The sequence below is a fragment of the Carassius auratus genome, chromosome 36 (genome assembly GCF_003368295.1).
Source record: "Carassius auratus strain Wakin chromosome 36, ASM336829v1, whole genome shotgun sequence".
NCBI lineage: Eukaryota > Metazoa > Chordata > Actinopteri > Cypriniformes > Cyprinidae > Carassius > Carassius auratus.
Genome location: NC_039278.1, coordinates 19,041,754 through 19,054,120, shown reverse-complemented (window position 1 = coordinate 19,054,120; position 12,367 = coordinate 19,041,754). Strand labels below are relative to the sequence as shown.

Sequence of the window (12,367 nt, the reverse complement as noted above, 5' to 3'; positions counted from 1 at the left end):
CCACACATCGTACGGGGGGGATTACTTGTGTTAAATAACTAAAAAACGTAAAATAATATAATTTGCCATCACTACATGGGCACATACGTTCAATTCATACATTTCGCGCAGGGTTGAGCGCGCATGAACGGACGCGCGCATTCGCAGGGCACCAAGTGCATATTTATTTTTACGCGGACGAAAGCTGCAATGCTATTATGATTTCTGAGCTTTGAACTTGCTGTTAAATGCGTCAATGAAAAGCGTAACATTTTGTAAGCAGATCAACGACGGTAGGATCCGCACTAACACTAAAACAGAAAATTGCACAAACATGTTGAGAGATGCAAACTCAGAATAATATGAGACATTTAATTCTAGGAGATTTAAACTGAATTGCAAAATGTAAACTTGGAGTTTAAAAAAAAAAAAGTCAATTTATATTTCACAATTGCAATTCTGACTTATTGTAGTATTAGTGAACTGGAAATGTCACGACTTTCGTTCAAATCAGAAATTATTCTCATTAATTTGGCACTAGAAAATACTTTATCCTAGATTAAATGTGAAAAATCACGATGTCTTTTGAACAAAGTTAGGTTTCAAGAATGGTCAAAAAGAAACCTCTTTGTTGAAACCCCGCAGTCTGTTGCTGTATAGAGTTAATGGCAGTTTCACAGGTAGATGATGTGCACTCCTGTCTTGACAGAAGATTGTAAACTGGATTAAACCAGCACAATGGCAGTAGTGGATGCACAACAACTGGAGGACAAGTACATCAGAACATCTCTTCTCCTTGAAGATCACAAAGTTTGAACAGTATCTGAAATAAAACTTCTACTGTAATCTATACAGCCTCTGTGAGTAAAATGCGAGTACTAAAGGATGTTAAATCTGTGTTTTATTAAGCCATCACAGGCAATTCAACAGGTTCAACAGTGTGTAAGGCCACACTATAGAATTGCACTTGTTTACAATTTATACACATGTGAGATATACAAAGATACATACAAAAAAAAAAGCTCAGATAAACAAAAATTAAATGTTTTGGCACCGTGAGTGAGAAGTGAATAAAAAACCAAAATTCAATACTACTGAAATATCATAAAGCAAAGATATTTCGTAACAAACTATTTCTACTTAAGGCAACGTATATAATGCAGTTAAATTATTAGTGAATTATCACTTCAAAATACAATCTTTCAATAAGATATCAAACTTACATACACCATTTTTATGTAGATATTCTGAGTAAAATCAGAGTAGCGTTGTGTGCTGTTGTTACGGGACGGCAGTGGAGCTGTTTAAAGGCACGTCTGTGGTTGTTCAGGAAAGGCTCTTATGTCTTGTTGGCACAGAAAGACTCTGACGCAGTGAAAACAAGAGTGTCTGATTACTGCCGTCCACTGAAAGAGTCCATGAGGGATTCATCAATGAGATCTTGGCAAATGGCTTTCACAAGATCTTTGGTCAATATGTCTTGGCCTCTAAATGATAGCAAAATGACTCTCATAGTATCATGAAAGGGTGGTTTTGGATCATTTTGTAACCTTTACACGGTCAGTCACTGTTCTGTGGTTTGCACAGAGGAGTGTTAGATGTGCATGGAAATGGCATTCTGTAACATTCAAATCCTTGTTATTAAAAACAAAAACTAAGAAAAAAAAAAAAAAAACCATTGAGGATAGTTTACAAGATATGCTTTTGAAAATCAGCAGGTTAGAACGTAATGGAAGAGCGTTCGTTCGTTATATCTCTTCCTTTTGAAGTCGATAGATAAGACTTCATATCCTGTTCTTTTCTTCCGATTATAACCAGATTTCTGTCTTTATGACTGTGTCCAGACTGAGAGAGACAAAAAGAGCAGGGTTTAGATTTAATATTAATATACTTTCATAAGCCTACCATATATTTATTAATAATCAAATACATTCAGCTGGCGTCTCATGATCAGTGTCATTTTGAGCATCTGCCACCCATGTTAGGGAGTTAAAGAGGAGTGAATACTTTGATACTCACTGATAATGATGACAATAATGACAAGAACCACGGCTATCAAAATGGCCCACATCTGCAAAGACAATAAACAAGAACATATTGTCATTTGGTGCCTTAAGTTCAAATGTTATCCACTTTTTATTGAGAATATATTATTTGCTACCTGCTTTAGCAATGACCACTTTTCGTATATTATTCTCATCTTCATAATACAAACACACTATAATAAATAAATGTCCTGTTTTTATTTATTTAAATGAAATGAACTTTATATTTCTTAATTACGATGAGCTTTTGTGAGCACAAAAAGTAACCTCTGTAATTTTACAATAAGACAAAACAATTTTTTTTTTGCATATTAGTGTCTTCATTTTTTGCATATGATCTTATGGGAAACACAGCAGTTATACTATCCTTATACTATAGCATAAAACAGTATGACACTAGTATAACACTATTTACACTATAGTATACACAGAGTTATGCTACAGTTATATGTTATTGTTATAGTGCAGATGCATGGAGAACACAACTCAAAAACTGGGAGCAAATATTTTGGAAAACATCCAATCATCTCTGGAGCCTTAATATTTAATAAACGTATCTCAACTAAATGAGTATGATATGATCTCTCCTGTGCATCCTTGATATACCTTGCAGTTCTTCCACCAGTACTTCCTCTTGAGTTTGGCAGCGTTGGTCTCAAACTGGGAAGCACCGGCCTGCAGGGCATCGGCACGATCATCCAGCTCAGACAGCTTCTGGTCTCGTTCCAGGACCTTATCGACGTTCACTCTCATGATGTCCACCACCTAGATCAACGAGAGGATTCCTCTTAGAGGATTCTTAGAAAAACTGTGGAGAAGTGATGCTAAGGGCTGGAAAAGTAATCAAGATCTAGGAATCTTGCCATGTGTGTAAACCATCAGCTGTGTGAACACCACTGCGGGTTTATTAATCAGTTTAATGATGTGAGACTTTTGGCAGCATGGCTGGAGACGACTTCTTAAAACCAGACAAGCAGAAGGATCATGTCATTTAGTGAGCAGCGTCCCATACTTACGGCACAGTGAGAAACCATAACCAGTCATAACCAGTACCATCATGATTATCCAGCAACATTCACCTGTTCCCAATGAAAGCAAAAATGCTGTGGGATACAGAGTAAAATCACAGCAAATCTGACCATATTTGATATTAAGTTTGACGGAGTAGGATTTTGGACCAATGAGATTTCACAGAACTACACATAGTACAATGTGACAAATGTTTTGTTGCTAGTAAAAAAAATAAAAAAAATAAAAGGCCTTAAAAAACAAAATAGACTTACAATCTATGTGGCAAGAGATGTCCAACTAGGTCAAGCCTAGACAAATATTTTCTTTTGATTATCCAACATTTGGGAAACCAGTCTGTGTCAGAGCTATTACACATCTACAGTACAATCTGCAGCTGTGTGACTGTTAGTTCTGTTAACTTAAATACATGAATAAATACTCAAAAGATTGGGGTCAGTAAGATTTGTTAAAATAAATTGATCGACAATGCAACTTGTTACAAAATACTTATAAACAAATGCTTTTAGGAAACAATGGATTTCAACCAAAATATGAAGCAGCAGAACTGTTTTCAATATTGATATTGAGAAATGTTTTTTGAGCAGCAAATCAGTATATTACATTTTGAAACATATTCAAAACAGAGAAACTATTTAAAACAGCAATAACATTTAATTCTTTTTTATTTATTTTTACTGTATTTCCTGATCAAATAAATGCAGCCTCATTGAGCATAAAAGTTTTTAGTTTTAGGCAACATTTTAACATTATATATGCTAATGTACTCCTAAAAGTTAACAAAAATAACTTCTGCTTTTAAAAATTTCTTTCTGGAAAACAAACCATGAACACTGATGATTCATCTTGCCTGGAGTGCATTTTTCTATTTTTTAGAATGAGAACATCACTGCCCCTTAAAACCACTCATCAACAATCTATACAAAAAAGAATAAATAGAATCATAAGGAAAACAGTAACTGATAAAGTTTTGCATGTCCACGCACACTTTAAAATACATTTCAACTGTGTGACTGTGTTTGAAGAGTCAATATATAACATAACTCTTTTTTACTGGGATGAACAGAATTTGATGCATTATTTGTGTGCTTGCACTTCCATCTACTAAAAAGTATGTTTTGAGTTTATTATCTGTTTATGTTTTATTCTTTATCAAATATAGAAGATTTAAAGAATGACATAATATCATGTTGCTTATATTCGATCTGAACAATCTTTACATCTTCAGCAGATGTTTTAAGTAATGGAAAGCATGAAAAAAAATCCCGTTATACTGTTATAATACAATTGCATAACAAAGTCAATAGCAACGGCACACAAACATCTTAGCCTCCTCGTATGCGCTCTAGTGCTCCACAAACCCTGTTGCAGGGTGATGTAGCTCCGCCCCTTTAAGAGAGATCAGTGCGGAAGGGGAGCCAGCGTGTGCAGATACATGTTTCACTTGCATAACCGAAGTGACGGTGCGTTACATAACCGACCAGCAGCCTATGAGCTCGCACCAGACTGAACGAAGACATCTGACGGGAGAGGTCAATGGGGATAAAGTGTGCAGAGACCTGTTATATGTCCTGGTGTAAAATTCCTTGAACAGAAATCATGTGGTGAGCTGCAGAAGAGATGTGTAAAAACTGCTGACGGATTATGTTGCTCACTTTAGGGAGGAGTCAAACAGAAAGAAAGAGAGAGAGAGAGAGAGAGAGTGAAAGAGAAAGTAGAACCTTTTATAAAATTTAAACTGCATATCATTTACCGTAAAACAAATTTTGAAATGAGATGCATGTATAGAGGGCCTAAAACTAACTTTTTGCCAGACCTGCCAATGGTTAGTGACTTAAAAGCCAGAATATTTTTTTTACCGGCTACAGAAAAAAGGTTTCAATACCTCCTAAACTAATAGCTTAAACAATATAAATTTAATGTCTACATTTTTAAAGAAATCAGTTGTAAAATAAGAGCAAATAAAATTACAAGCAACAGCACAAAATCGCCTACTATACAAAGATACAAATGGAAATGGTGCATTTCTGGCAGGTGTCTAACAGTGATTTTCAGGTAGCCTATAGAAATGTTAGAAATTATGCTAATAAGATAAAACTATAGTCTTTATTTCTTTTTTTTTTTTTTACTTTTTAAAAACACAGACAACAGCAGGATTACTGGTGGCAACAGTGGCCTAATGGTTAGAGAGTTGGGCTTCTAACCCAAAGGTCGCAGGTTCGAGTCTCCCTGTCAGCAGGATACCAGAGTATGGGTTACCATACTTGGCGAATGTCACGACTTTCACTTTTTTTTTTTTTATTGGAATTCTGCGTCTATCAATATGCAGAGCATTGTCCCCGTTTATGTTCTCACAACACTGCACTGTTAGAATTTAACACAGTTTCATTTATTCGCTAACTTTTTTGCTTTTTTTTTTTTACTCACATTTGGTTCTTGGCGAGTGCTATTTTAGGCCCTGAATGTATATGTACACATACCTTGATTTGAAGGATTTCATGTTTAAATATTTGCTAATGCTCACCAAGGCTACATTTATTTATCGAAAATACAGTAAAAACAGTAATATCATTAAATAATTAATTATAGAAATAAATATTGTAAATCAAATATTAATAATTAAATATTTACAATTTCAAATATCTGTTTTCTATTTAAATATGTTTTATCTGAATTTTCAGCATCATTACTCCAGTCTTCAGTGTCACATGACCCTTCAGAAATCATTCTAATAACAATCTGATTTGCTGTTTAAAAACAAATTTCTGTAGTAATATAGTGTAAATAAATGTATATTTATATACAAATATAGTCCAGTTAGAGGTTTGTTTTAATAAATAGTATAGTTTATTTGTCTTTGCCTGTAGAAAGAACTGTGATTTGCTTCAAATATTTATCTAATTTATTGTGTATAAATTTTATATGTATCTTCACTTAGATTTGATTTCTTCTATGAAATTAACATTCTACTTGATATGCAGTGGTGTGTAATTTTGCTCATGAGCGACTGTGCTGGCGTCTTGTCATGTTGCTGTTGATGAAACAGTGTAGAATGTGACTAAACAGGTTGATGAACAGATGAAACAAAAGCTGTCCATGTGCATGTCTGGCTGTATATTTGGATATGCAGTGGCCACCTGCTGCTCATTTCATGAAACACATTTACTGCACTAATTTTGTCTTACATAACCATATAATGAGTAAATGAAAACATTTAAATAAGAAAAATAAATTATTTTCTAGTAGTTTTAAGGAAAATTGGGAATTTAGCAGTAGACAAAACATATCATTATAGCTTGTATTTGATGTGTCGCCCAAAAACAGAAGAGTACAGACTGTTTACAGTGATAATATTGAAGTCATGTCTGCAATGGGAGGAGTCTTAAAGCTATTTTAAATATTCAATGAGAGCACTAGTCATTGTACATTGTTATGGAGTTGTCCTGGGATTGTTTAACTGTTCGCATCACACTGAGACACAGAAATCAAGTCAACTGTTTATGGCCAGCCATGAAGAACACCGGGAAACGGTGTCAGGTGTGTGGTCTTACCTCATCCACCTGTGCCTGTGTCTGCTGCAGTTTGCGGTTATTCCCAGACATCCCTGCAGGACCAGATCCATCTGCACCCGGAGCGGACCTATGACACAGAAAGAGAAAACCATTTTACATGTCACATGTTATAGAAAAAAAAGACATAATTGTCAGGTTAGCTGGAAAAATCAAAGAAATCAAAAGAAAAATCTACTGGAGAGGACAGTATTTGATTTTAAAGTCAATAAGGCCTAGCAAAACATACTCTGTACTGATTTGGGCTGTGTATTGTGAGTTGATTTAGTCAGAAAGCATCTGTTGGGCACATAAATGTCCTGTTGTGTTATTCTAATAGAAATCTAGTGTGGCAAACAGCATGTGATATTCTAATGCCACCTAGTGGCATATTGACTACATAAATTCTAAAAAATTAAGATTCCAAATGAGATGCCATATAACCATCATTTTTGATTCCCCAAACACCCTTTCAGTGAACAGTTCTTAAAATATTTATAATCTTAAAGTTTTCCCAACTATATAGAATCTTTTGTGGACTGGAAATATCCTATGGATGTTAAAGGTTATTCATGGGATCATAGAAGCCAATAAAGAACCTTTATTTTGTTATTTTATAGTGGATTAATTACAAGTTGGAATGAGCAGGGTGAGCTGCATAAAAGACACCTAAACAAACACAAAGTGCTTTTTTCAAACAAATACCAAAAAGAGAATTATAAAAAAAAAGGAAGTACAGGTAAGAGGTGGTGTGAAAACAAAGAAAAAAGAAGGTTGGATATAACATTCAATACACTTTGAACAGGTTCATAATCAAAACCTCCATATACAGTGGGGCTCGAAAGTTTGGGCACCCCTTGCAGAATCTGTGACAATGCGAGTTATTTTCAAAAAATAAGAGAGATCATACTAAATGCATGTTATATTTTATTAAGTACTGTCCTGAGTAAGATATTGTACATAAAAGATATTAACATTTAGTCCACAAGACATAAAAAATGCTGAAATTATTAAAATAACCCCACTCAAAAGTTTGGGAAACCTTGGTTCTTTATACTGTGTTCTGTTACCTGATGATCCTCGACTGTCTTTCTGTTTTGTGATGGTTGTGCATGAGTCCCTTGTTTGTTCTGAACAGTTAAACTGAGCAGCGTTCTTCAGAAAAATCTTTAAGGTCCTGCAGATTCTTCAGTTTTCCAGCATCTTTGCATGTTTGAACCCTTTCCAGCAGTGACTTTATGATTTTGAGATACATCTTATCACACTGAGGACATTTGAGGGACTCAAACAACTATTTAAAAAGATTAAAACATTCACTGATGCTCCAGAAGGAAACAAGATGCATTAAGAGCTGGGGGTGAAAACTTTTGAACACGAAGATGGCCAAATTTTTCTTATTTTGTTGAAATATAAATTTTTTCCTTTTAGTTCTGCCCTTCGTAAGCAACAGAAGATACTTGTATGTTTCCCAGTACACAAATTTACCTTGATCTTCAATTTCCAAAAGTTCTCACCCCCCCCAGCTCTTAAACAGCTTAAGTAATTTATGGAGTAATTCGTATTGGAGACGCGAACCGTTTAAAACGATTCAGTTCGATTTGGTGAACTGGTTCAACTGGTTCACTAAGTAGAACCAGTTAAATTGAACGATTCATTCGTGAATCGGACATCACTAACACAAACCAGAAACCTGCAGTCCGACTGTCGACTTCTGTTCATGCGCTTGTGCTTCATGCGTGCACAAACAGGGTGCCAATTCTTTCAGTTCCTGCACTTAATCGTTTTTAATCAAATTGAAAAGCAAACGCAGGAATGTTAAGCAAGCAGAATCAAAATGCATGCGTCTTATCCAATACCCGGTTCTTGGAAATTTGAGTGTGTGAATTAGTCATACCGTCTCTATATTATTGTGAAACTGTGGGTTGTAAATAGCCTAGTTCCTTCAAAAGTAGAAAAATATGCCATAATAAGTTTTGAGATTCTGAGCTACCTTAGTGATAAAATCACAGGACAGCGCTGACAACTACTTTCTGCGTTCCTCTGTGCATGTGATCTTTACAGCTACTGTTTAGTGTTTATATGAGTGTTCATGCCACAATGCAGCTGCGCGAACATGGTATCTCGATATAATAATACACATCCGTTCATCTAATCGCTTGAATGTCCAAACCATAAAACAATTACAACCGACAAAGTTTAGTGAAGACGCAACGCTCACCGCTCTCGCACCATCACCATGTGTTGAACCGACGTTCACATCCGTGTTTTGCTTTTATGCCACTAACTGGACGGGGCAGAGTCATGTTGCTACACACGCACTAGTATGCTTTTAAGGGTGAAGTATTAACAGGATTTAAAACATCTAAATAACCAACATGGGAAAATTACGTCGGTTAGAGGTTCTGAATTTCAGTTTCGATTAATCGTCCAGCCCTATTGTATAACGAGCTATTTAATTAAATATGACTTGACTTGGAACTAAAAACTATATGCACACTTAGGATTGTCTAAATGTCATTGCATTAGACATCAAACCTCCTATCACAATATCTCACAATTTAACAGCCACTTTTGCACAATGACTTTTAATATGGAGTCAAATTCTATTAAGTTTATTTCTGTGAAAATCAGTAAAATCACATGTAAAAGGCCTCGGACCAGACTTCACTCCCGTCTAATGCTGCAGATTAAATTTAAACCTTGTTAGGATAAAAAGGGACGAGGGGAGAGACTGAAAGAGACCGTATGAGAGAATCATCAGGAGCAAAGACAAACACACACATTCCACACCAAGACGTGGAAGGTACCATAAGCCTCCAGATCATGTGATCCAGGCAGAAATCTCACTGCTGAAATCCCCCAGCAGTACAACACAATACATGCTTTTGTAAACGAATATTACACAAAACCGACCTCCATTTATTATGGCTATAACGTGGACATTTCATCACGATCTGACTTATATATAATATTATAAAAAAAGGTCATGATAAAAGTAACAGTTCACTCTAAAAAAGAAAAACAGTTAAAAATGTGCTCACCGTTAGACCATCCAAGATGTAGATTAGTTTTTTTTCTTCATCTCAACAGATTTGGAAAAATTTAGTATTCTATCACTTGCTCACCAATGGATCCTCTGGAGTGAATGGGTGCCGTCAGAATGAGAGTCCAAACAGTAGATACAATAAACTTCAATTTTTCAGTAATCCACAACTTCAATTTTTTGTGTGAAGACATTTTAAGTTTAAATTATGTGTACTAGCCTAAATGCTAGTTGATAATCCATAATAATGCATCCTCCAGCAAAAAGAGTCCATCCACTGTTGTCCCTTCACATCAAAAATCCACCAAAAATATTTGTTTAGAGCTGTTTTTGCTTGTAAATGGTACTTGATCTGTGCATATTTCTCTCTTGAATCAATCTGTTTAATCAAAAGTTTAACCCTGAAGAAAGCAGTATTATGGATAGAGGACTAGTTTTCTAACTAGAGGCAGTGGTTTGAAATTAAAAACATCGTAATCATAATTGTTTTTTTCTTCAAACACACAGCTTCACTTTACAAGACTTTAATAGATAGACTCTAATTCTGACGGCACCCATTCACTGCAGAGGATCCATTTGGTGAGCTAGTGATGGAAAGCACAATTTCTCCAAATCTGATGAAGAAACAATTCAAAACAAAAGTTCATTTTTGTGGTGAAATATTCCTTTATAAGTCAATAGCTATCAGTCAAAAAACAATTCGACTTCTATTTTATTTCCTATATTATTACTATATCCAAAACCTGTAAACTGACAGGGATGCAGCAGCTCTGTGTTTTATCAGCATCACTCCACTCACAGAAAGATAGAGTTAGTATATTTACACACGGCTGTCAGTGGAATAGATTATGTACTGAGGTTATCAGTCTCTTAAAACATGTTATTATAAATCAGCTTTACATATAACCTATATATACAGCACAATTTCCACTAGCATATAGCAACATAACTAAAAGATAAAGAGGTGTTCAACTGCTGAATGACTGTTTACATTTGTGCACTGATCTGTGATTCAGAAAGGGACAGGAAGCACAAAATAAGTATATAAAAATAAATAGTCACAAATGGCTAACATTTGCATTTCATCACTAGTACAATAAAGCAATAAATGGAGAATGGTTTACAAATAAGGTTCATTAATAAACCAGTGAACAGCATCATAAAGCATAGCAAAACATTTAATATTCAACCAAATTTCCAATTAATTGCATATAGATTATCTAATGATCTGTTAAACATTTTATACAAGTTCTTTTTAGTTGATTGAATGTTTGAATTATGTGGGGAAAGAAATTATTCTCATGTAAACATCCTAAATCAATCAGCAGTTTACTAATATATATATATATATATATATATATATATATATGTGTGTGTGTGTGTGTGTGTGTGTGTGTGTGTGTATCAAACACATATTTAATTAAATTGTAATAATGTATATTATAATAAGATATATCCTGTAATTAATAAACACTTGTCTAAAGTAATTCATGGCATGACATCAAAAGATCCCAGAATCTGTAACACTGACTGAATCAATGCATATTAATTAAACTGCTATCAGGTTGTTGAAATTATGACATCATCTTTAGTTAGGTTAATATAACCGTATTTTATTAACATTTTATATTAAATCTGTAAGTTTTTACTTCTACATTAGTCATAAAAGAAAATAAATGTAGAACTAAGACAAACCAAATGTATTTTTACTAAAGTAAAATGTCTTTAGCTGAATTAACGTTATTCTTAAAGTTTAACTTTCCACAAACTTTGTATTTAGTCAGAAGCAGACAGTCAGCCGTTAACACGTAGCTGTTATATAAAAACACAAAACTCTTTAAAAACTCTTGAATTAACAATAAACTTCACTGACAGCGTTATATGCACTAATCCCAATTTAAACGGACTATACTTAATAACCGAAAGGGAATAAAAATCTATATCAAGCCTTGAAGCTAACGCTAAGCTAACTTGTTGCTTTCACACATATTATTAGCACAACACAAACTTTACAAACACACTCAGCGAGACTGACATTCACTGATATTCTCGAACATTTAAAACACGACATAAAACATAAGTGTTTGCACTCACTGAGATCGTGTGAGTGGTGTTAAAGCAGTTTTACTCACATGTTTGCTGAGTTGTTGTGTGTTTTGTGAAGGCCCCGTTGATACTACAGCCGCTACTGTGAGCATGCGCGTGAATGTGAGCACGGGCACGCGGACTGAGAAAACTCGAGCTGAAACTTGGCTGAAAAAGTGACTTTTTTTCATGTCAGTATTTGCATAAAATACGAATAAATATATAAATCAACAAATAGATAAAAACTACAATATACTATACTATTGTATACTATATTGATACTATTTATTATATAATATTAATAGTTTTTATGTCTGTATTCTTAAGTAAATAATATGAAAATAAATATATACTTGTGTATTATATTAGTAATATTTAATATTAGAATTACATTTTAGTAATTTCACTGCTTATATTTAAAAATGTGAATTCAAATCAATATAATTATATAAATGTAAAATATAGATTTAATTATAGTTAAATGTAAATACCTTCATATTGAATGTTTCATTATGTAGTTTGTAATGTGTAAATATAGAGTTAATTATGGTAAGCCTTTTTTATGTCAGTAATGATAAGGGAACTGAGATTGTGTGTTTGTGTGAACCGCTGTTTCATAGCAGATGGAGTTTAGAAAT

General features: G+C 34.2%; 1 protein-coding gene across 1 annotated transcript; it reads right to left on the bottom strand.

Moving 5' to 3' along the window:
* Positions 1-858: 858 nt before the first annotated feature.
* Positions 859-11,878, bottom strand: vamp3 (vesicle-associated membrane protein 3 (cellubrevin)). Its single transcript, XM_026221904.1, has 5 exons — positions 11,777-11,878; positions 6,605-6,692; positions 2,631-2,789; positions 1,999-2,050; positions 859-1,824 (listed from the first exon to the last, which is right to left on the bottom strand). Coding segments are annotated over exons 1-5 (318 nt in total). The 5' UTR covers positions 11,779-11,878; the 3' UTR covers positions 859-1,807.
* Between the last annotated feature and the right edge of the window lie 489 nt (positions 11,879-12,367).

What these genes read in the sequence shown, in the direction of transcription:
- vamp3 (XM_026221904.1), bottom strand. An exon ending in CACAGGCACAGGTGGATGAG is followed by an intron (nt 2,790 to 6,604) that starts GTAAGACCACAC and finishes TCGTTGATCTAG; the next exon opens with GTGGTGGACATCATGAGAGT. An exon ending in ACTGGTGGAAGAACTGCAAG is followed by an intron (nt 2,051 to 2,630) that starts GTATATCAAGGA and finishes TTGTCTTTGCAG; the next exon opens with ATGTGGGCCATTTTGATAGC.